Below are 24,380 nucleotides of genomic sequence, written 5' to 3'. Positions count from 1 at the left end.
TAGTTCTTCCTCTATAAGCTAGGACTGCACCGTCTGCAAATCCACTCAAAGTACTGTGAAGATAAAATAACAGCTGGGCAGTCCCCTGAGTGGGGACAAAATGGAGATTTGAATGGATGGTGAGAATCTTTGCTCCAACTCACAACAGCCACCCTGTACTAAGCAGGAGGCTTCATTCAGCTGTGGGTGCTTTCCAGTTTGATCAGCTGCTCGGAACCACCAGATCCAAACCTGGGCCTGGCATTCTCTAGTTATTCTTGCCCTGGGTGATGGGAAATTACAGAGGTAGATTTCTGTTTTAATCTCTGTGATAAGCAGTATTCCCAGTTCTGAAGGCCTGACCTCATAAATGAATTTACAGTGAACACCAGCAGCTCATTTTCCTGAATCATAATTGAAATGAAAACTCCCCAAGTTTTGGTCTTCTTACATCATCTGACTTAGAAGTAATACACTATTGATGCCAAACGACTTCAAAGACCTGGTCTCTGATGAGTCCCACGTTTGATGCATATTTTTTTTTTTTTGCCCCTTCCCTATGAATATACACAACTACACAATAATTCTGTGGTTGTAATTCTATGGTTATACTCATAGCCCCATAGCAGTTGATATTCTAATTCCGGCATTTAAATAACTGTATAGTATCTCCATGGTCTTAAGGGCAGGGGTTATGAGCAAGGAAATCTATTCAAGTGACAATCTTCAGAGACCAAGAATTATTCGAAAATCATTTTCTCCTTCTCAAAAGGCCGGTAAGTAAATTATAATAACATAATGTTGAATAATAGATTGCCATACTTACCAACTTAAACACTTCAGGGAAATGTTTATTCATTTCATATAATCTAGGAGCAAATCTTTTATTCAAGTGAAGTTTTACCTTCCTCTAACGATGCTTCACAATAAAATGCCAAACTAAAACAGAAAGATAAAGAAAATGCTAGTGACATGCTACTTTTTAATTAGCCTCTTGATATCCTGGCGCAGAGGGAGGACAGAGAATGTGCTCTGGACATGCAACCGTATATACAAGAATTTCAATCATTCAACAACTATTTACTGAGGCTCCAACTGGAGCCAGGCTTATGTTAAATGTGGTGTAAAAGACACAGACCTGGCTTCATGGAGCTTATGACCTAATCGGGGACTCCAATAAGTAAACAATACAGGGTGATAAAAAGTCATGGCGGAGAAAAGAAGGCACTATGAGAGGGCAAGGCAAACCTTCAGCAGAAGGGTCATCTCAAAATATATGAAGGATAAGAAGGAATTAGGGAAAAAAATTAGGCTGGAGAAAGGCAGTATAAGAGAGAGAACAGCATATACAAAGAAGCAAGAGAGCACAGAGCAGGTCCAGGGTTTTAAAGAGAAGCGACAAGATTAAAATGAGCACTTTGGAAAAATAAAGCAGAGTGGCACAAGAGACAGCAGTCAGGGAACTGTTGCCAGGCCAAAGATGACAAGACCCGAATAACACCAAGAAATGTTCATTGAGCACTTTCTTCATCCAAGCATGGAGGTAAGTACCTCATGAGCATTACCTTATTAAATCTTTATGACAACCATGAGAAGGAAGAACAGATACCTATTTTACATATAAGACAACTGCTGATATTTTTTTTTTCATATTATCCATTGTCCTCAATCTCTCCCAACAACTAAAATGTATTTCTTTATTGCCTTGGCTGCTGCTTAAAATAGTTCTTGGCACACACTAGATACCGAAGCCATTCAGGATAGGCCGGTGGCTGAACAGACAAACCACTAAAGAAATTTTGCCCAAGACCACATTAAGAGACCCATGCCCACTGCATTCACTATACTTACCACATCAAGCTGCAATTCTTAGTCTTTCTGGTCCTTCTCAGTCTCCTGTGCTGGTCCTTCATCTCACCAACCTCACACTGTCCTGGACTCCAGCTTAGGACTCCAGTCTTGTCTATCAATACCTGTTTCACTGCTGATCTCATCTGATCCTGTGGTTTTAAATACATTTGATGTATTTAAAGTCACTGATAACTCTCAGATTTGTATCTGCATCACAGATTTTTCCCATGAACTCCAGACCCTTTTATTTGACCACCAATACTCAATCAACATCCCCACTTGGATGCCTAATGGCCATCTCAAACTTGCTATGTCCAAAACCCTGCTCCTTTCATAATCGTTTTCATCTCCATTAAAGGCAATTCTAATCTTCCCATAGCTCAAGCCAAAGTGGCTAAAACCTTGGTATCATTCTTGTCTTTCTCACAACTTTTATCCAATCCACTGGCAAATCCTATTATCTTTAAAATATATCCAAAATCCAACTGTCACAACCCCTACTGCTGCCACCCTCGTCTGGCTGCCTTCATTTTACCCGAATTATTGCGCAAGCTTCTCACTGGTATCCCTGCTTTCACCCTTGTCTGTGCCCCTTTACAACCAATTCTCAATTGGTTTCCACTGCCAGAGGAACCAATTAAATCTTGGGGTACGGGGGTGGCTTAGTCAGTTAAGCATCTGACTCTCCTTTTTAATTTTTTTTTTTTTAACATTTATTTTTGAGACAGAGAGAAAGCATGAACAGGGGAGGGTCAGAGAAAGAGGGAGACACAGAATCTGAAACAGGCTCCAGGCTCTGAGCTGTCAGCACAGTGCCCGACGCGGGGCTCGAACCCACGGACCATGAGATCATGACCTGAGCCGAAGTGGGACGTTTAACCGACTGAGCCACCCAGGCGCCCCAAGCATCTGACTCTTGATGTTGGCTCAGGTCATGATTCCAGGGTCGTGGGATCAAGCCTTGCATCAGACTCCATGCTGAGCATGGAGCATAATTAAGATTTTCTCTCTGTCTCTCTCCCCCTCTCCCTCTCTCAGGGCACCTAGATGGCTCAGTTGGTTAAGCATCCAACTCTTGATTTCAGCTCAGGCCATGATCTCACAGTTTGTGAGTTTGAGCCCCATGCTGAGTTCTGCACTGACAGCATGGGACCTGCTTGGGATTTTTGCTCTCCCTCTTTGTCTGCCTCTCTAAATAAACAAACAAACTTAAAATTCTCTTTCTCTTTCTTCCCCTCTCTCCTGCTCACACTCTCTCTAAAAAATAAAAGAAAATAAAGCTTAAGTCAGATCACTCCACTACCCAAACTCCTCCAGTAGGTCCTATCTCAAAGTAAAAGTACTTACACTGGCCTAGGAGGCCCTACATGGTGATGCACCTCTTGTTACACTCCCCTCACATAGTCTTTGCCAGCCACACCAGCCTCTTGCCAGCTCTGTAACAGACCAACCCATCCACTATTCTGTCTTTGTGCCTAGTGCACTCTGCTTGGGAATCTCTCCAGATTCCTGTATGACTCACTCCTCCATCTTTCAGGTCTGTACTCAAGTGTCACCTTCTCAGTGAGCAACTCCACCTAAAACTGTAACGCTCCCAACCCCTCATTTATACATACCATATATACATACTATAATACACTATAGATTTTACTTTTTGTCTGCCTCTCCCTGGCTCTGAACTGAAGTAGGGCAAAGACTCACTTTTTTTTTCTGCTCACTTTTATATACCTAATTTCTACAAAAATGCCAGATATGGTAGATCTCAATAAGTATTTACTGAATGAAAAAAAATTAATTAATTCTCTTCTTTACAGGATCTTCACCATGCACCATGACAGCCACACCAGGTAGCAATCATCAGAGATAAACTGAGGAGATAAAACTTTAATAAAATTGAATTAGACATAGTTGATAAAGCAATAGAAAGAATGGTAGCTTTAGTTTGAAGAATCTTTCACATCTGTTTTCTAACCAACAAAGGACAAGGAGCCTGAAATAATCTGAAAATGTTTTTCAAAAATATTTTAGGAATTTTATTTTTTATAAAATTTTTTAATTCATGTATTAAAATGTATACCAAGGCAAAAGAAATTGTGTGACTTGTATCATAAATATAAAACTAAGAATTTTCAAACCATACAAGACACATACAATGTAAAAAAAAATCCTTATATATACAAAATGCAATGTAATTTCCATTACAAAAAACAAAGCAAGGGAAAATGCTTGAAAATGCTCATCTGCAAGTACAAAACAAAATCCTCCCCTTGACTGACTACTTGAGCTGCCATGAAACATATATCTCCCTCATATTGGGTTTCTCTTCTTCCCTCAAGTTACCTTGTCTTCTCATCTTTTTGATATTGCCTTTTTGTCATTACCTTTTCTTCCCACTTTTCTTTTTATTTGAAGACAAGGGCCAATCAAAGGTAAAAGCCAAATGTCTGTTCTATAGTTTAACAGTCAAGTGGCTTTTAATTCCAAAAGTTAATACGTTATAGTCTGAGCTATAGTTTCTAAACATTGTATGCAAATCAAACTATGGTTTACTCTAAGTACATCATTTACATAATTTTTTTCATAAAATTAAGATCTTCACATCACATTTGCTGAAATCACAGTAAGCCTATAAATTAGTACCTCAACCCATCATAAAAAACCAAACAGCTGAACCTCCTTAACAATGTAAAAGATTGTATTCGTTATACTTATGACTGCCTCAAATGCTAAATAGTAATATCTAATCTAAAATACATCCGGAGTGGTCTAGGCCCCCTATCTATACCACATCTAATACACACCAACAACAGAAACTGGCTCACTGCTTACCTGTTAACACTAATATTCATTTGATTTACTTTCTGCTGCAGCAGCAAAATTCTTGAATTTTGGTTATTCTTATGTGAACCACATCTATTAATTTATTGCCATTTCCCTTAATAATGTATTGTCAGGCAAAAATGCAGCTTTAATGCAATTAAAATTCCTAATCAGGAAGTCAAAAAAGCTAGTTACTGATGCTGATATACTTTTTCTCTGTTAAGAGCTACCTTTCCTGATTAACCTTGGAGGGAGGGAGGGAAGGAGGGAGGGAAAGAGGGAGGAAGAAAGGGAACAAAAGAGAGAAGAATACCAGTTGGAAGACAGACCAGTTTCCAGATTCACGAGGACTCTTCTGTTACTACATAGAAAAGCATAGAGAATTCTCTCGAAATTCATCTGAGTAAACAGATGCCATTCATCTGAGTAAGCAGACTTAGAAGAAAATGATTTTTTACTATTTTATATTTCTTAGAAAAATTCTGCTAGAACATAATGAAAATTGGTCCTCTCCAATTATTCTAATTTACAAAAATTCAACTGTAAAAAAAGAAAAGAAGAAAGTTGAGGATTAAGCAACGTCGAGTTCAGGGGTGTCTGGGTGGCTCAATTGGTTAAGTGACGACTCTTGATTTCAGCTCAGATCATGATCTCACAATTCATGGGACTGAGCGCCTGCATCAGGCTCTGTGCTAAGTGTGGAGCCTGCTTGGGATTCTCTCTCTCCCTGTCTCTCTGCTCCTCCCCTACACACACACATGTGCATATGCTCGCTGGCTCTCTCTCTCACTCTCTTGAAATAAAAAAAAAAATTTTATAAAGGAAGGTCAAGTTCAGTCAAGTAACAAGTCTGGTTAAAAACCAGAGCAAGCAAGACAGCACCCAACTCAAAGATTGACAACTAGAGTCCAGTGGCAGCACAGGGCTGCCATTAGCTAGTGAGAAAAAGGTAGTCCTATGATTTTTGCTTCACAAGAACTTTTGAAATCCAACACTCACTTATCTAGTGAATTTAAGGAAATGCTGCAAACTATGCACACAAACATAATATTTTTAAAGCAAATTTAAGGGGTGCAAATAAGCTTCAAGATTGTAATTGGGAGAACTATACCCCTTGGGGTAATGTGGTTCAGAAAGCAGGCCTGCTACCCTGAGGCACAGCCTGCATAATAATAGCATTAAAATACATATTTCCTTCAAATTATTCTCATTAATTATGTCAACCAATTTGAATGCATCAAGAGAGAATTTTACCAACAGTATAACAAGGTACATATTTACATTTTCATTTGCATCTTAAGGACAAACTGTTAACAATAATGATGATGATTATGAAAAACAAGATTAAAGGTGTGTTCGTTTGGGAAAAGGCTACATTAATATTATTCACCCAACCACAAACACTTTCATAATGAATGCAGTACTGCAAAACAATTCACAGCTTTATAAAAAGTTGAAATACAGAAGTTTCAATAGAATTTTTTTCCAATTCAAAATTAAAGAGTTCAACTACATTATTCCTTAACTACTTTACTCTAACATCTGTAAAATATATAAAATACCAAGATTATCAACAGTCACATATGTTTTGAAGTCAGGAGACACGTGTATTTTCTTAAGATTGGTTCCATTTGTGTAGAAGGTCTGTGAGGATTCCCCAGTGTCAACACTCCACCACTGTTCAGAGAAAAACAAAATTCTCATTAGACTGGTAATTACTCTGTGTGACAATTGCAGTTAGTGCCAGCCAGGTCCTTCACTCTATCATCTCCCCACTCCCAAACTTCGGCAAACTGTAGGAAAAATGTCTGAGGTTTAATATTAACAACCTAGTCACTATTTCCTGATTAATCCTGGTGACTGCCCCACAGTTATGCAACACCTAACCCCACTGCAAGGTATGCTGGAAAAACGTGCAGCCTACAGAAAGCTACAAACACAAGGCTATACAAAGTAAACTATGGCCATGACTGCACTGAACTCTGCCGCCTGCATATCTTTCTTAGTAGAATGAAAAGAATAACCCTGTTTTCTTTAAAAATGCCCCTTTGCAGGTGTGCCTGGGTGGCTGAGTCAGTTAAGCCTCTGACTTCGACTCAGGTCATGAACTTGCAGGTCATGAGTTCAAGCCCCGCATCAGGCTCTGTGCTGACAGTTCAGAGCCTGGAGCCTGCTTCAGAATCTGTCTCCCCCTCTCTCTGCCCCTCCCCGTTTGCACCTTGTCTCTCTCACAAATAAACATTAAAATTAAAATTAAAAAAATTAAAATGCTCCTTTGCAGACATAGACTGGTATTCTGATAGACACTGAGACTATTTCTTATTATAGGACACCAGACAGAATGTTCTCTCTACTGAATCTTCATTTTTAAATTTTTTTTAATTAAAAAAAATTTTTTTAATGTTTATTTATTTTGAGAGACAGAGAGAGACAGAGCACAAGTGGGGAAGGGGCAGAGAGAGAGGGAGACACAGAATCTGAAGCAGGCTCTGAGATGTCAGCACAGAGCCCAAAGCAGGGCTCAAACTCACGAAATGTGAGATCATGACCTGAGCCAAAGTCGGTGCTTAACCGACAGAGCCACCCAGGAGCCCCAGCTTAATCTTCCTTTTAATCAGGATGATTCAAGAGCCTATGACCATGTTGCTCTATATAAGAGTCTATACATTTATTTGCTAAATAAATATTAAACATCTTAACTGCATGCAGCAGGTGCTCTGGCCAATCCTTCCTTTCTCCTCCTGATCACTGAATTTGGTCAAATTATAATAGTGTTTACAGCTATTTACCAAATGGAGATATTAATAAAGCTTACCCATGTATCTCACAGCTAAAATGAGGGTAAAAGAGACAATGAACATAAACACCTTCTGAAAAGGCATCAGGTACATCAAGATTCAGAGTATCATGAACAAAATAATGGTGTCACTCATTTTTGTAACTGGGGGCAGTGCCTAACATTCTGTGCTTGACTGGGTAAACTATTCGTGTTTCCTCAATAATAGTAACTGGTAAAAGTATACCCCATGGACTTTAGTAAACCTCACTAAAGCAACTTGTAGTAACTTGAAATTTTCCAAAAGTGGCGATTTTGCTTTATAAAATAGCAATGTAATCAAGACTGCACAGGACACATTCCACCTACTTGAGAGAAAATTCATTACTTTCCATTCCCTAGAAACAAATCACACAGATAGTAAGGCCCTTAAAGATCACCTAGATCAACTGCCTCATTTACAAATACGGAAACCAGGGTTCTTAGAGAAGAAAGGCCTTGTCACCTAAGATGATACTGCTAGCAGGTGGCAGAAGCAGAACTGTTTCTGGTACCTAATCTAGTGCCACTACCTTTCCCTCTACTGAAACAAACCACTCTGCTTAGAAACATTGTATCAAGCCACTAAGTTGAATACTGACTAAAAAACAATGACATTAAAAATAGCTAATATAGGGGCGCCTGGGTGGCTCAGTCAGTTAAGCGTCCAACTTCGGCCCAGGTCATGATCTCACAGTTCGTGAGTTCGAGCCCTGCATCAGGCCCTGTGCTGACAGCTTGGAGCCTGGAGCCTGGAGCCTGCTTCGGATTCTGTGTCTCCCTCTCTCTTTGCCCCTCCCCAGCTCATGCTTGCACTCTGTCTCTGTCAAAAATAAATTAAAAAAATTTTTTTAATAAAAGAAATAGCTAATATAGGGAATTTTTAGGGCAATGAAACTATTCTGTATGATACCACAATGGTAGACACATGTCATTATACATTTGTCAAAATTCACAGAATGAACAACACCAAGAGTGGTACTAATGACATGCCAGTGTAAGTTCATCAACTGTAACAAATGTACCACTCTCTTGATAATCTATGGACAGTGGAGGAAGCCTGTGCATGTGTGGGGGCAGGAGGTATATGAGAACTCTGTACTTTCTGCTCAATTTTGCTGTGAACCTAAAACTGCTCTAAAAAATAAAGTGAATTTGAGGCGCCTGGGTGGCTCAGTTAGTTAAGCATCCAAGTTGGGCTCAGGTCATGATCTCGTGGCTCGTGAGTTCAAGCCCTGTGTCGGGCTCTGTGCTGACAACTGAGAGCCTGGAGCCTGCTTCAGATTCTGTGTCTCCCTCTCTCTGCCCCTCCCCTGCTTGTGCTCTCTCTCAAAAATAAATAAAACATTAAAATTTTTTAAAAAAGAAATAAAGTGAATTTTAAAAAATATCTAACATTTACTCAAGGTACACTATGTGACTCTATGTATGAGTGCTTTACATGCATTAACTCCTTTAACCATCCCAACTCTATGAGCTAGAGTTTATTATTATACCCATTTTTACAAATAAGAAAATCAAAGCATAGAGAGATTAAATAATCTCATGCAAAATCACAAAGCTAATGGGTGGCAGAGACAGGCTTTGCCTTTGGGCAATCTGCCCTGGCTCACTCTCCTATTACATTCTCTTTCCTCTATATAATGGCACACCTGCTTTTATCACCATGTATTCCACATTTCAAACCAGCTTTCTTCTCGTAAGTATGAATTAATGTCGATTTCCTATCATTCTAACTTATGTATTCTATGGCATTACACAAGTAAACAGCTACATTATATTATTTTTTAACTTTATGATAGAAATAATTTTGAGGGCTGCCTGGGTGGCTTAGCTAGTTAAGTATACAACTCTTGATCTCGACTTAGGTCATGATCTCATGGTTTGTGAGATCGAACTCCGCGTTGGACTCTGGGCTGATAGTGTAGAGCCTGGTTGGGATTCTCTCTGCCCTTCTCCCACTCGTGCTCTCTCTTTCTCAAAATAAATAAACTTAAAAAAAAAAAAAAAAGAAAGCATTTTGAAAGTTAAGAGCTTTTTAGCTACTGGATATCTACTTTACCCTACTGACATTCAATTTATATAGCTTAGATTCTTTAGTAAACAGACTCAAAAGGCTCATTCCTTTGGACACTACAGCAGCTGTTCCTTTTTACTTCTAATTTGCTCTGTGCTTTTGATAGTCTCATTAACATGCTGAGTAGACGCAGGCTGGGCTATATCATAATCAGTTTAACCATGCTAGTAATCAAACCAGAGGGAAGAACAGCTTGACTGTCATTTAAATATACAGACTGAATGTATAGGCTATGGGTTCTTACTCCCTTAAGACATAGCCTCTACAGTACAGACATCTATTCTGTTGCTCTATTTCAAGGTTCTCCAAGAACTCTGGGAATCCTGTCATTGACTGCTATCACACCTTATAAGCCAGATTCATGATTATGTGACAGCCTTCTCTGGGGCCCAGAGTATCAAATGACATAGTCTCCAGAAGCTCAGTGTCAAAGTTGAGCAATTATGTTTTTCAACAGGTAATGGACTCAAGGCCCCCTGCTTCCAACCCAAAGATCACAATGCTGCTCCTCCAAGCATCATCCTCAGAGCAGACTAAGAGTCTCAGTTTATCTTTACATTAAAGGAAAATAGATGGTGACAGTTTCAAGATCCCTCCCAGTAACTAAACTATACCAAAAAGGTATAGTTTAATGCAACATTTTATAAATAGCAGTGCATTCTCAATGCAACTCAAAAAGGGTTTGTAACAAACATCCTCTCACAGAGCTAAAAACTGCCTTCTTTCTTATAAGGTACATTTTTATGTTGAGTAAAACTGTAATTATGTGGGTCTCATATAACCAAAAACTTAAATTCATTTATTCAAATATTTTTGAACACCTATACTGTGTTAGACAATCAGAATCATTTCCTACACTTGAATTTTTTCAGTAAGAAATAAAAGTATTATAAGATCTAATTTATTAGGGATCTATTTTAAGTGGTCAGTACTATAGTATCTTCAACCCTTTCACAAATGTACCACCATTCAAAAGACTCACTGCAAGCATCCCCCTCCCTACGAAGCCTCTGCTAACTCCATCTTTATGCACACATGTCCCAGAACCCTCCTATACTTTACAGACTATTTATTCACTATCTGCTTTCCCCAGACTATATGTCACTGAAAGGCAAAACCAAGTCTTAAAACACTGTGCCATATAGCAGTGTCTTAGCACACAGTGGGCACAGAACACATTCGTACCGAGTGGATAAATACATGCAAGCACCAAAAAAGGACCCGGAGGCACCACAACACACGCAATGAACACCAGTTTCCTCATCTATAAGCCAAGGATAATGAAATTTAAGCTTACAAAGCTGGCTTATGAGATGATGTAAGTAAAGCATTTTGTAGGCTATAAAATAAAGCAATATACTGTTGCTACTATTATTACAAATGCTACTAGTAGTACCTAAGAGATTTCACAGGGTGTCTGGGTGGCTCAGTCAGTTAACAGTCCGACTCTTGGTTTCTGCTCGGGTCATGATCTCACAGTTGGTGAGTTCAAGCCCCACATTGGGCTTTGCAATGACAGTGTGGAGCCTGCTTGGGATTGTTTCTCTCCCTCTCAAAATAAATAAATAAACTTAAGGGGAAAAAAAGGAAATTTCACAAATTTTTTCACAAATAATTCAAGACTTTCAACCAAAATAGTTAACCATCAGTGGAAAATAAAATTAAGTTAAACACCCAACTTTCTAGTCATTCTGATCATCTAAGTATGGGGCAGTATGAGAGCTGTGTACAGAGAACATCCCTAACACTGTCATCAAAACTTCCAAGAGAACTGAGGAAAGTAGCCTTGCAGATCTGTCTCATCTAGGCCAAATGAGGATAACAGTCACTGCCCTTCCATTCTGCTGGGTTGTATGAGGCCCAACTGAGAAACAGGAAGTGAAAATAGCTTGGAAAGTAGTACACAGGCTGTTCTTTTCTTTCACAGTCTTTGAGGAACTCTTACCTTAAGATATCCTCCAGCAGAGACAAGCATTTTGCTATCTGGTGAAAAGCAAAGGTCAGTCACCCAGCCTCCATGGGTAGCAGCTCCTTCTTCTACTGAAATCGGAGCGCATAAATGAAGCAGCTCACCATTTGAGACATTCCATATCTACACAAACAAAATACACAATGCATTAACAAGGTCACCCAGAAGTTTTATATATCTATCCATCTAATCTGGAACATATTTGGAAATCTTTCTCAAAAATATAATTACAATTCAGTGATACCTTAGGAATTTTTTTAGATTGCATTCTCTCCTGTTCAATTTTTTAAATGCCACTCACTATAATAAAAATGTAATTATTATAAAATAATAAAATATTTATCATTAACCATATTCCAAAAAATAAAACAAGAGAACTTAGAACAATTGGTCAGAATACTGTGATCCTTTTCATTTAGTAAGAGAATAATGGGAGAAGCAAGGAGTAAACAAAAAAGGCTTAACAAACTATTAAAAAAAAAAAATAGATTTCTAGGGCAGGATCTACCATGAAAAATGCTGACAGAGATCATTCAAACACCTAAAGTCATTCAAACATATTTAAACACTAAGTGCCTTAAGGTTTTACGTGTGTGTGTGTGTGTGTGTGTGTGTGTGTATACACATACACACATATATAAAGATACAAATATATATAAAGATTTTACTAGATCCTTATGAACAACCCAATCACAGATGCTAATATTTCCATTTATTTCCAGTGATAATTAATACACGGGCAGTACTCTAATAATAAATGCACAACAGAGTAAGAAAAAGAGGCATAAACAGCAAAGGAAAATGACCAAAACCATCATTTGTAAATGTTTTCCTAGAAACATTTGATCCAAGAAAATCAAATGGACAGACTCATTAGAATTTAGTAAGATAGCTAAATATCAGAGATACATATATACACAGAGAGAAAAAAATTACTACAGCTACATTTTAAATAATCAAGGAAAAAAACTTTTTGTTTAATGTATTAAAGAAAAAATTTTAAATGACATGCATTTAAAGAAAGAGAATTTGGGGCAGCTAGGTGGTTCGGTGGGTTAAGTGGCCGACTACGGCTCGGGTCGTGATCTTACAGTTCTTGAATTCAAGCCCAAGCCCACATCAGGCTCTGTGCTGACAGCTCAGAGCCTGGAGGCTACTTTGAATTCTGTGTCTCCTCTCTCTCTCTGCCCTTCCCCCAACACACGCTCTCTTTCTCTCAAAAATAAACATTAAAAAAATTTTTTAATTAAAAAAATAAAAAAATAAATTAAAGAGAATTGGTTTCCTCAAGCGTTTCTGAAAAATGAAATACTCCTTCATAACCAGTAAAGGAGCCCTTTTCATCTAAGATGAGAAGTCAGAGCAAAATGAATGTTCCCAAAGCAGCCCTGCCACTTCAGTTGACATGGCATTTATTAGAACAGTACAGAGAAGATTGGTTACTTAGCCCTCAAGCAGGAGAATCTTAATTTTCCTGGAAAGACCATCTGATAATTCCTCTATTCCTGCAAACTGAATACTCTCTCATGAATTTTAAATCTTCCTTTGTAAAAAAAGAAAAAAAAAAAAAGACATTCTTCAAATACACTGGTTACTAAAACAGCCATCCCAACACCCAAATTTTTCCCATCAACTGCCCAATCCTTCTAACACAACCAGAGGCAGGCAATCCCATGAGGACTGTAATAGGCCACACTATAAATGTTGACTATCCAATGGATATAGTTCCATTAAGTGATTCTTTCAGTGCTCAAAAGAGCAGAATTTGCAATTCATTTATAATCTACTTAATGATTTATAAAATTGTTTTATTCAAATTCTGCCACTATAAACAACCTTTGGTTCAGGTCCAAGAATCCCAATGAATCATTCTCAAGCTAAAAGCAGACAACCAAGTGCAAACAGCTCAGGAATTTGCATCCTCACATTCAGAGACTGTATTCTTTTTTTCTTCTTCTTTTTTTTTTTAAGTAGGCTCCATGCCCAGCAGAGCCCAACATGGGGCCTGAACTCACAACCCAAAGATCAAGACCCAAGCAGAGATCAAGATTTGGATGCTTAACTGACTGAGCCACCCAGGTGCCCCCACAAACCCTAACTCATACACTTCATTCTAACTAAAACTAATTCTTTCCTGCAGAGGAGTGCAGCTGTGAACACACTGTGCACAGGAAATAAAGCAAACAAGGTCTCACCCAACCAGAACCCCAGGGCCTGTACTTCTCAGTCACATTAACAAAGGTCCCCCATGTGGTACAGAGCACTAACCAAAGCTACAGAAAGAGCAGCGCTTTTTCATGTCAGCAAACACCCTACCCTGATTTCTCCATTGTCATCTCCAGTCGCCAACAGGGTACTGTCCACAGAGAAGGCAGAGCAGCGCACACAGCCTTTGTGGCCCCTCAGCTCATGAAGAGGGGAAAGAAGTTCAAAACTCCAAATCTGGAAAGCAATTAAGATTGTTTAAGAATAGTAAATACACTCAAAGTAAGTACCTGCAAACCCTGTCTTGGGGCTGACTAGCCATAAATTCAATCATATGGAAGTTCTAACATTCAACAGTTAAATAAATTTTCATTAGAGGCCCAAGTCTCAACTTGCAACATTGTTTTTTCCTTATCTTCCCTGTAATTACTTATGTTAATAACTTAAGCTCAAGGACCAAAATCACAGCTGCTTTAACTTTAGACGTAAAAGGAATAGCAAATCAGTTAAGAACAGTCTACAGAGTAGAGCCAACTTGAGTGTGAGTCCTGGCTCCCTTGTACTGACAACTCATATAAGTTTCTCTAGCTTTCGTTTCTGCACCTGTACAATTGGATAATAGTACCTATGGTGTGAAGATTAAGTGAGATAATAGTGAAATTCTAGCACAAGGCCTAATATATGACAAGTGTTCTTTAAAGATCACTATCTTACTGTCTTGGCAGCCAAAATACTGTTTATTTCTTTCCAATATTCTTTGTGGTTCAATGTCATCACCATTTAATAAGAATGTACTGTAATTGCCATGTTCCAGACACCGTGAGCTAAGAACTGGTGGTATAAAGATGAATTGGATACCCTCCCTGTCCTTGAAAACTCTATAATCAGGTATACAGACTTACGAATCATTAAGTGAATAGTTACATGAAGTAAATGCTCTAAGAAACTGGAGTAATCTGGAACACTGAAGGTAGAGCAGCTAACCCTGCCTGACAGGCAGGAAAGGGTTCACTGAAAAGCGGACATCAAACCTACCTCTGAAAGAATGAGTCATAATGCTTCGAGGTAAAAAAAGAGAAGTTGTGTCATGCCAAAGTTAACTGAGTGCACAAAAGATGGAGTTAAAAGTAGCCTGGCACAGAAGGAACAATGCGGCAGAAAGAGACGGTCAAGGGCATAGGAGTCTGGCATAAAAACCATCAAGTCACAGAAGGTATTTCAACAGGAGATACAGGCAGTAGTAAGAAACATAAACTGGAGGAGGCACAGACCAAAGAAAGGTTCACCAATGAAGGAGGAGACCAAATCTTATGGAGTGGGATAAGGAGGAGAAGAATGAGCCAAGAAACACTGAGAAGTAATCAACAGAACGTGAAAGACAGGACAGAGTCCAGCCAATTCCAAGGTTTGTAGTTTGGAAAAATGGGTAATGAGGTCATTAACAAAGATGGATAAAAAAGAAGAGAATGGGTAGTAAATGTCCCCAACCAGGCAGCATTTCACTGGAATGTTATTTTCCAAAGTATCAACTTACATTAATTTCATAAACTTTTACAATGGATACGCAATTAAATGTAAATCCCTTTCAGTGCTTTTTCCCACCTATAATATATGGTAGAAATTGCATTTTATCAGTAATAGATAAAAAAGTCATTAGTAAGGCAGAAATCAAAAGTCCTCAATGTTATTCATTTAATCTATTTGACACACTAAACGTCAATGGGCATCTGTCAAAAACCCACAAAACGGGACACACACATAGACACTTACTGTTTTATACATCATTTGGACTCATAATAAATAACCAATACCTAACTTTTATACATGCATATTTCAACTAACTGACCTACCTTTGCAGTCTTGTCAGCAGATGTAGATGAAAACTTAGTAGCATCAGGAGAAATATCACAAGAAAGTACTGTATCTTGGTGACAGACAAAATCTTTTTCTATTCTTCCAGTAATAATACTCCACACCTTCAAAAAGAAATACAGAAGTTGGCACTTTTAAGAACATTTTGAGGGCACCTGGGTGTCTCAGTCGGTTAAGCATCTGACATTGGCTCAGGTCATGATCTCACAGCTCGTGAGTTGGAGCCCCGTGTCAGGCTCCGTGCTGACAGCTCAGAGCCTGGAGCCTGCTTTGGATTCTGTGTCTCCCTCTATCTCTGACCCTCCCCTACTCACACTCTTTCTCTCTCCTTCAAAAATAAATAAACGTTAAAAAAAATTAGAAAAAGAACATTTTGTATTACAATGTTCTAGAGCATAATCATCTAGAATATATTATCTATAAAATAAGAGCTTTAGCACAATGGTTGTTCTGACCTCTTTAAGTGCCCTTAAACACACAGATGAAGGTGATCGCAGTAAACAGAAAACAGCCATGAGAAAATAGAAATTTAAAAATTTAGGTAGTTACTTACCACCCATCTGCTTTTAGCTATCACAATATAATCATTACAATATCAGAATACTTTAAAAACAAAAACAAAAAAAACTTGTGCTTCAAATTACCTTCACTGTTCCATCAAATGACCAGGAAAGCAGTCTTGAATTTTTCAAGAGCCTAAAGTCTTTCACTGTTTCCTGATGGGCTTGTAGAAAGACATATTCCTCTGATTGCCAATTCCACACCTAATTATCAAAGAAGTAAGTCTGTTATAACCCTCTTCCCATGATATCCCATTGGAGGAGTGGGGTAGTATGTGCTCAATAGCCTAACATCTTTTATCCTCATGGCATTTCAGTAAAATAAAGAAGAATACTGCTAAGTGAAATTACTCAGGGAAAGACAAATAAATATCATATGACTTCACTCATATGAGGACTTTAAGATACAAACAGATGAACATAAGAGAAAGGAAGCTAAAATAATATAAAAACAGGGAAGGGGACAAAAGATAAGAGACTCTTAAACATAGGGAACAAATAGGGTTGCTGGAGGGTATGTGGGAGGGGGGGATGGGCTAAATGGGTAAGGGGCATTAAGGAATCTACTCCTGAAATCATTGTTACACCATATGCTAACTTAGATGTAAATTAAAAAATACATAAATTATTAATAAAAAAAAAAAACCGAAGAAGAATACCAAGAAAAAAATAGGGTGTTCCCATTTTAGAGACCAAGAAGAGAAAAGCTGGGATTAATTAACCTAAGTGACAAAATAAAATATGTTTCCTCCTAAATAAAACTCATTTTCCGTGCCTGGGTGGCTCAGTCAGTTGAGCATCTGACTCTTGATTTCAGCTCAGGTCATCCCAGGGTCATGGGATAGAGCCCCATGTTGGACTCTGGGCTGAGTGTGGTGCCTACTTGAGATTCTCTCTCTCTCCTCCTGCCCCTCTCCGCTGTTCACACTCTCTCTAAACAAATTAAATCTTTAGAAAAAAATCACTTTCTTCAGTTTCTTGGAGAGCAATTAATTACACCAGAAGATAGAGAAAAGCCGCAATATGCTAGTGAGCTCTCCATCCAATTAAATTTTCCAGAGAAAAGTATCCCCATTACATATTCACAGTTTCCTAAGCCCTGCAAGTTAGGCCAAGACTGAAGATTCTAGCTCCACTAACAAACAATCCTAAAGTATATATGGAAGCAGAAAAAGATCCAGAATAGCCAAAGCAATCTTGAAAAAGAAAACCAAAGCTGGAGGGATCACAATCTCGGACTTCAAGCTATACTACAAAGCTGTAATCATCAAGACAGTATGGTACTGGCACAAGAACAGACATTCAGATCAATGGAACAGAATAGAGAACCCAGAAATGGACCTACAAATGTATGGCCAACTAATCTTTGACAAAGTAGGAAAGAGTATCCAATGGAATAAAGACAGTCTGTTCAGCAAGTGGTGCTGGGAAAACTGGACAGCGACATGCAGAAAAATGAACCTGGACCACTCTTACACTATACACAAAAATAAACTCAAAATGGATGAAAGACCTAAATGTAAGACAGGGAGCCATCAAAATCTTCAAGGAGAAAGCAGGCAAAAACCTCTCTGACCTTGGCCACAGCAACTTCTTACTCAACACGTCTCCAGTGGCAAGGGAAACAAAAGCAAAAATGAACTATTGGGACCTCATCAAAATAAAAATCTTCTGCACAGCGAAGGAAACAATCAGCAAAACTAAAAGGCAACTGACGGAATGGGAGGAGATATTTGCAAATGACATTATCAGATAAAGGGTTAGTATCCAAACTCTATAAATAATTTATCAAACTCAACACCCAAAAACCAAATAATCCAGAGAAGAAATGGGCAAAAGACATGAATAGACACTTCTCCAAAGAAGATATCCAGATGGCCAACCGACACATGAAAAAATGCTCAACGTCACTCATCAACGGGGAAATACAAATCAAAACCACAATGAGATACTACCTCACACCCGTCAGAATGGCAAACATCAACAACTCAGGCAACAACAGATGTTGGCGAGGATGCAGAGAAAGAGGATCTCTTTTGCGCTGCTGGTGGGAATGCAAACTGGTACAGCTACTCTGGAAAACAGTATGGAGGTTCTCGAAAAATTGAAAATAGAACTACCTTATGATCCAGCAATTGCACTACTAGGTATTTACCCAAGGGATACAGGTATGTTGTTTCAAAGGAGCACATGCACCTCAATGTTTACAGCAGCGCTATCAACAATAGCCTAAGTACGGAAAGAGCCCAAATGTCCATCAACAGATGAATGGATAAAGAAGACGTGGTATGTATATGTGTGTATACACAGGCACGCGCGCACACACACACACACACACAAATGGAGTATTACTCGGCAATCAAAATCTTGCCATTTGCAACTACTTGAATGGAACTAAAGGGTATTATGCTAAGCAAAATTAGAGAAAGACAAATATCACACAACTTCATTCATATGAAGAATTTAAGATACAAAACAGATGAACATAGGGAAGGGAAGCAAAAATAATATAAAAACAAGGAGGGGGACAAAACATAAGAGACTCTTAAATATGGAGAACAGAGGGCTGCTGGAGGGGGGGGGGGGGGGGGGGGGGGGGATGGGCTAAATGGTTAAGGGGCATTAAGGAATCCACTCCTGAAATCACTGTTGTGTTATATGCCAACTAACTTGGATGTAAATACATACATACATACATACATACATACATACATACATACATACTAGCTCCACTGAAGTTACTGAGTCCTACGGGCCCTAATGCCTGGGAAGGTCAGCTGACTAGAGCAGCTTCAAACCAAGTCACAGAATGTCTAAGTTTTAGAGATATTAAATATCCCCTTAATGCAATCCTCAAATTGACAAAGTGATATAGTACATTATTTTCCATATGGAGCTCCAGGAAGAATTCCTCAAGCACAAAAGGAAGAGAAGAAATTGAAATGATGGAGACAGTGCATTCAAAGTAGGCTTGAGGTAAGGTATGGGCTGGAAGTATGATTCACAACCTGAGAAGGGCTTTTCAAATAAAGGCAATGAATGTTTAAGTTAAAGCACAGGAACAGGAAAACATGGAAAGATTATGAGGACCAGTTTATAGCTCAATCTGGCTGAAATACAGGATATGCAGAAGAATCAGAAAAATAAGGTTGGGAAGATATTAAAAAAATAATAAGTCCAGTGGGCTTGATGAAGTTGGACTTCTGAGCTGTGGGCAATCAAGTAGACTAGAACAGATTTTTCTTCTAATTTTTAACATCAGGAATAAAAAGATAAAGAAAAATCAGTAACCACCACAGGTATGCACATTAGTGATAGTCTGGGTCAAGTTTTTGACTGGTGAAGGTTCAATAGTAGAAATATCTTTAGGCTTTTCCTGTCAGGCTTAGGCAAAACTATAAAAGAAATGACACTTCTCTTATCCCCTTTCTTTACTCCTTTATCCTCCACACTTAAGCAGCCCCCCCGCACCCCCCACCACCACCGAGCCCTGGCTCTCAGATCTCTATCTCTTCTGTCTCCAAGTGCTCATTTACAGAAGGAGGATATCAGGAGCAGGGTATCTGTATGAGAGCAAGGGGACCCTAGAAGAGGAGTTAGAAATGAGAGGAATTTTGAAGAGAATGTATTAGGAATTTCAGCATTTTAAGAACTCAAGGAGACATGTTGAGGAGGAGGAATAAAGAGAGGTTTCTCTGGCTCCCCAAATCATATCAGAAAAGAAAGGCACCCTGTGTGACTAAGCATAAAATACACCTAGATCATTTCCACTAGGAACTTTCTGGGTTGCTCCTACTTTCTGGGCATTACTGCAATTGAGAATCAGTGACTACTATTAACAGCTCTTCCTCAGTGACCAGTACTGCCATTCCCAGCTGTGTCTGATTCAATGTTCAATCTTGAGTTGGGTTCTTACTGCTGCCCTCCACGTCAAGAAGTCAGAGATCCTTCCTGAGCAGATAGAACAAAAAGTTTGACAATGACTGAGGAAAGATTAAGAACAGCCTTAGCGGTTTGTTGCAAAAGCTTTCTGATAAGGCAGTGATGACAGGGACACCTTTTTTACTGGACTCAAACACACTGTACTAACTGAATTACCTTATATAACAGCTAAACTTTCACCAGCATTAACCAAATGTATTGAGTTTGGGGATGTCCCTACCATGAGCTATAATTTTTGCAATGTATGTACACTACAGAATGTTTTCAGCTATATAAATGGTAAAATTTAAATTTTAAAAATGCTGAAGAATCTTCTTATACCTGTAAGAATTAATATAGTGTCATAGCTCAGGTGAACATGGCTGCTACTTGGGCTATATTTATCTCAAGAAAAAGGATCAAAAACTACCAAAGGTAGACCTCAATTTTTACAATGCTAGGTGCTATAATCAATCAAGTGAATTGATTTTTAAATTTTGGAAATAACTTTGGTTCAGCTCAACAGAGATTTACTGAACTCCTGCTAAATTCTAGGCACTAGGGATACAAAAATGAATCAAATAAACCTCCGAGATGATAACTATGTGACGTGTGTAGATTCATTAAATAACTTGATCACTGTAATTATTTAACAATGTGTGTATATCAAATCATAATGTATGTTCAAAACATATACAATTTTGTCACACCTCAACAAAGAGGGCTGTGGCATAAACTTCCAATTAATTATTTATTAAAAAGTTAAAATAAAAACCCAACCAGTCAATTCTTCAAAATACCCAGCATGAGTTTTGTTACATGAATATATACTAAAAAATTTAATTTTTTTAAAATTTTTTTTAACATTTTATTTATTTTTGAGACAGGGAGAGACAGAGCATGAACAGGGAGGGTCAGAGAGAGGAAGACACAGAATCCGAAACAGGCTCCAGGCTCTGAGCTGTCAGCACAGAGCCCAACGCGGGGCTCGAACTCATGGACCACGACGAGATCATGACCTGAGCCAAAGTCGGCCACTTAACTGACTGAGCCACCCAGACGCCCCTATACTAAAACATTTTAAATGTAAGAAGTATTCTGGATAGAGCAGAAAAAGAGGATGAAACACCACTTAACTCCTATTTCTAAAATAATCTAACTCTGAACCTAAAAATATTCCTAGAAATTATTTCTCTCTCTGGCTGAGAATACCTGATGTTCAAGCAGGTCATTAAACCTATGATTTTAGCTTCTGACAGAAAAACTATACAAGGTCTATACAAGGTCTATACAAAACTATACAAGGTCTCAACAGAATCTCATCAGATGTAGTTTAGTTTCACCCATTTCAAAGCAATCTGGAGAGGAAGAAAGGTGAATATTACACTGAGTTTCATAGCTAATGCTAATAACAATATCATGGGAGCCTATATTAACTTTCTGCACTGAAACAAAATTTCATTCCAATCATATAGGACTCACAAAGACATAACATAAAAATATTTTTTTCAAAATAGTTTTTATTGGGGCGCCTGGGTGGCGCAGTCGGTTAAGCCTCCGACTTCAGCCAGGTCACGATCTCGCGGTCCGTGAGTTCGAGCCCCGCGTCGGGCTCTGGGCTGATGGCTCAGAGCCTGGAGCCTGTTTCCGATTCTGTGTCTCCCTCTCTCTCTGCCCCTCCCCCGTTCATGCTCTGTCTCTCTCTGTCCCAAAAATAAATAAAAAACATTGAAAAAAAAAATTAAAAAAAAAAAAATAGTTTTTATTTATTTAAGTAATCTCTATCCCTGATGTAAGACTTGAACTCATGACCCCGAGCTCAACAGTCACATGCTCTTCCAAATAAGCCAACCAGGCACCCTGTCAAAAGAGTTTTAAATACTGTAAATATTGCTAATGCAAGAAACACATGTTAAATGAAAGAACATACAGTAACTTCTATTGAACATATGTATTTATATCTCCTTCACTTCTAAAACCCTACTACAATGACAAGCTAAAGGGAATAGGAACAAAAATGTTGGAGCCTGAAAAGCAGAATGATAGAACCAAGAAAAGAGCAGAACCAAGAAATAGAGAATAGCAGAACCAAGAAAACAGAATCCTAAAAGCATTAGGGAAAAACCGAAGCAACAAAACTGACAGTACAGAATTCACCAATTGTTCAGAAACTTAGGTCACTGAGTACATCCAGAGGTGGGAATGAGGATGGGCATAGGACCAGAACTATTAGGAATTCTGGGAAGATGGCAACAGTGCAGGTGAGTTTTGTTTTTTTTTTAATCTCCCTGAAGCCTCCATTAAAAGTGGGCAAAGCAACTGCAATACCAAAACCAAAAATGCACAGACAACACTGACAACAAGACCCTGTTAACTGACAAAGTATTCCCATAAACCCCAAGATACAAGTGAGTAGGGACAAACTGAGAGCTGCAAGACTTGCATCCCAGCATCTATGTGGAAAGTATAGAGAAGTATGGAGAGTCTGACAAACCTAAAAAGAGAATTCCAAAAGAGCCAAGTACATTCACTGGAAAGCTCAGTGGACCAATGGGACAGCAGCAGCAGACACTGAATGCAAGGCAACTATGGTCCAGTCTGGAAGGGATGGAGCAGTCTGGGACCTATGAACTCTCAAAATTAACCAGGATAATCCTATACTAATGAGGAGAAACTGCTGGGAATAGAATCCAAATTGAGTGGAACAAGGATTTTGGCAGCAAAGGAAAGTGAAGGTGTTAAAAAAAAAAAACCAAGGAAGAGGATAGAGCAAAGCAATCTCATAAGAACAAGGCCATGTTTTTAATGTTTCATGAAAACAACAGAAGGAGAAGCTGTAGAGCTATAAAGCTAGAAACGTTGGCCTTATCTACTCCTTCAAAAAGTTCAGGAAAACTAATTTTGTGTAAAAAAGAAAAGAACAATCATTGAATGAAACAAAGTTACTATGAAAAAAGAGAGAGAGAATCAAGTGTAGAAAATGCTCCTACAGACAATGGGAATAGACCAGAAAGAAGACTCTAAATTAAAGGGCACCAGCACAACTGAGGACAGAATTATAGTTTTGAGAACAGAGGGATCCAGTGAAGGTTTACACACTAAATGACGAGACCCTACAGCTACCCCCCAGGTCTCCTCCCCACTTAGCTCTAAGAACCTGTCAGCCAGATTTATAACCTCCAGGCAGAAAGACCAGAAGTTTCTTCTCTAGTAATCTGACAAGTACATGACAAAACACCTAAAGATACTGACAACAAAGATTCCCCATCTAGACTACTTTTCAGAAAAGGTCTCAGTCAACATGCAGAGCTTTCAATCAGCCTTTTAGTGTCCACCTCTGGTAGCTAGTATCACCACACAGCTGAGGAAGACATTTAAAATAAGAGGCCAAAGCAACCACACAGGAAAAAAAAAAAAAAAAAAAACTTGGAAGAAATAGCAACTATGCAGGAAAATGCAATTTTGAGGAAAAAATTATGTGTGTGTGTGTGTGTATATATATATATATATATATATATACACACACACATATATACATATGTGTATTATATGTATAATTTGTACATTATTTATATATCCACCCATCCTCAAAGAAGGTATTACATCTCTGAAACAAGAACACAGTGCTCTTCTAAAGAAATAAGAATGGACTCTTCAGCATTAAAAATAGTAGAAATAAGGAGCGCCTGGGTGGCTCAGTTAGTTGAGCATCCGACTTTGGCTCAGGTCATGATCTCGCAGTCTGTGGGTTCGAGCCCTGCGTCGGGCTCTGTACTGACAGCTCAGAGCCTGGAGCCTGCTTCCAATTCTGTGTCTCCCTCTCTCTCTGCCCCTCCCCTGCTCATGCTCTGTCTCTCTCTCTCTGTCAAAAATAAACATTAAAAAAAAAAAAAAAATAGTACACATAAAAAAGTCAATTAAAGGCCTGGAAGATAAAGCTGAAGAAAACCCAGAAAACACAGCATGGTTTCAAATCATGAAATGCAGAAAAAGAAAATTACATGATCAGTCCAGGAGATCCAATATCTGAATAATGGTTGTTAAAGAAAAAGAAAGCATATTGGGGTAGGGAGGAATCAAAGAAAAATTTAAGTTTACTTGCATTAAAAAATGTTTCCAAATTGAGAAGGGACCACAAATAGGCAAAACAATGGATAAAACAAATACACACCAAGGCACATCATCATGAAATTTCAAAATTCTAGGGACAAAGAGAAGATCCAAAAATCTTCCAGAGAGAAAGATTGGGAATCAGAATGGCTTCAGACTTCTCAGTATGAGCTTTGGAACCTTGGGAGAAAATGGAACAAC

At 38.5% G+C, this 24,380-nt stretch overlaps 1 protein-coding gene across 4 annotated transcripts in view; it reads right to left on the bottom strand.

Annotated features, from left to right (window-relative positions):
• Positions 1–608: 608 nt before the first annotated feature.
• APAF1 (apoptotic peptidase activating factor 1) overlaps positions 609–24,380 on the bottom strand; it is a 94,722-nt gene continuing 70,950 nt past the window's right edge. For 3 of the 4 annotated variants that reach the window (XM_049626133.1, XM_049626131.1, XM_049626132.1), the window contains 5 exons: positions 16,233–16,352; positions 15,567–15,692; positions 13,828–13,953; positions 11,488–11,634; positions 609–6,327 (listed from right to left, as the gene is read on the bottom strand). In XM_049626133.1, the coding sequence (XP_049482090.1) occupies positions 6,181–6,327; positions 11,488–11,634; positions 13,828–13,953; positions 15,567–15,692; positions 16,233–16,352 (666 nt within the window). In that variant the 3' untranslated portion in view covers positions 609–6,180. Of the gene's footprint in view, positions 6,328–11,487; positions 11,635–13,827; positions 13,954–15,566; positions 15,693–16,232; positions 16,353–23,627; positions 24,360–24,380 lie in introns of those variants that run through there. The other variant, XM_049626134.1, reaches the window with a different exon arrangement.

The sequence above is a fragment of the Panthera uncia genome, chromosome B4, assembly GCF_023721935.1.
Source record: "Panthera uncia isolate 11264 chromosome B4, Puncia_PCG_1.0, whole genome shotgun sequence".
Lineage (NCBI taxonomy): Eukaryota > Metazoa > Chordata > Mammalia > Carnivora > Felidae > Panthera > Panthera uncia.
The sequence above is the reverse complement of the archived record's forward strand: the minus strand, read 5'-3'. Positions and strand labels throughout refer to the sequence as shown.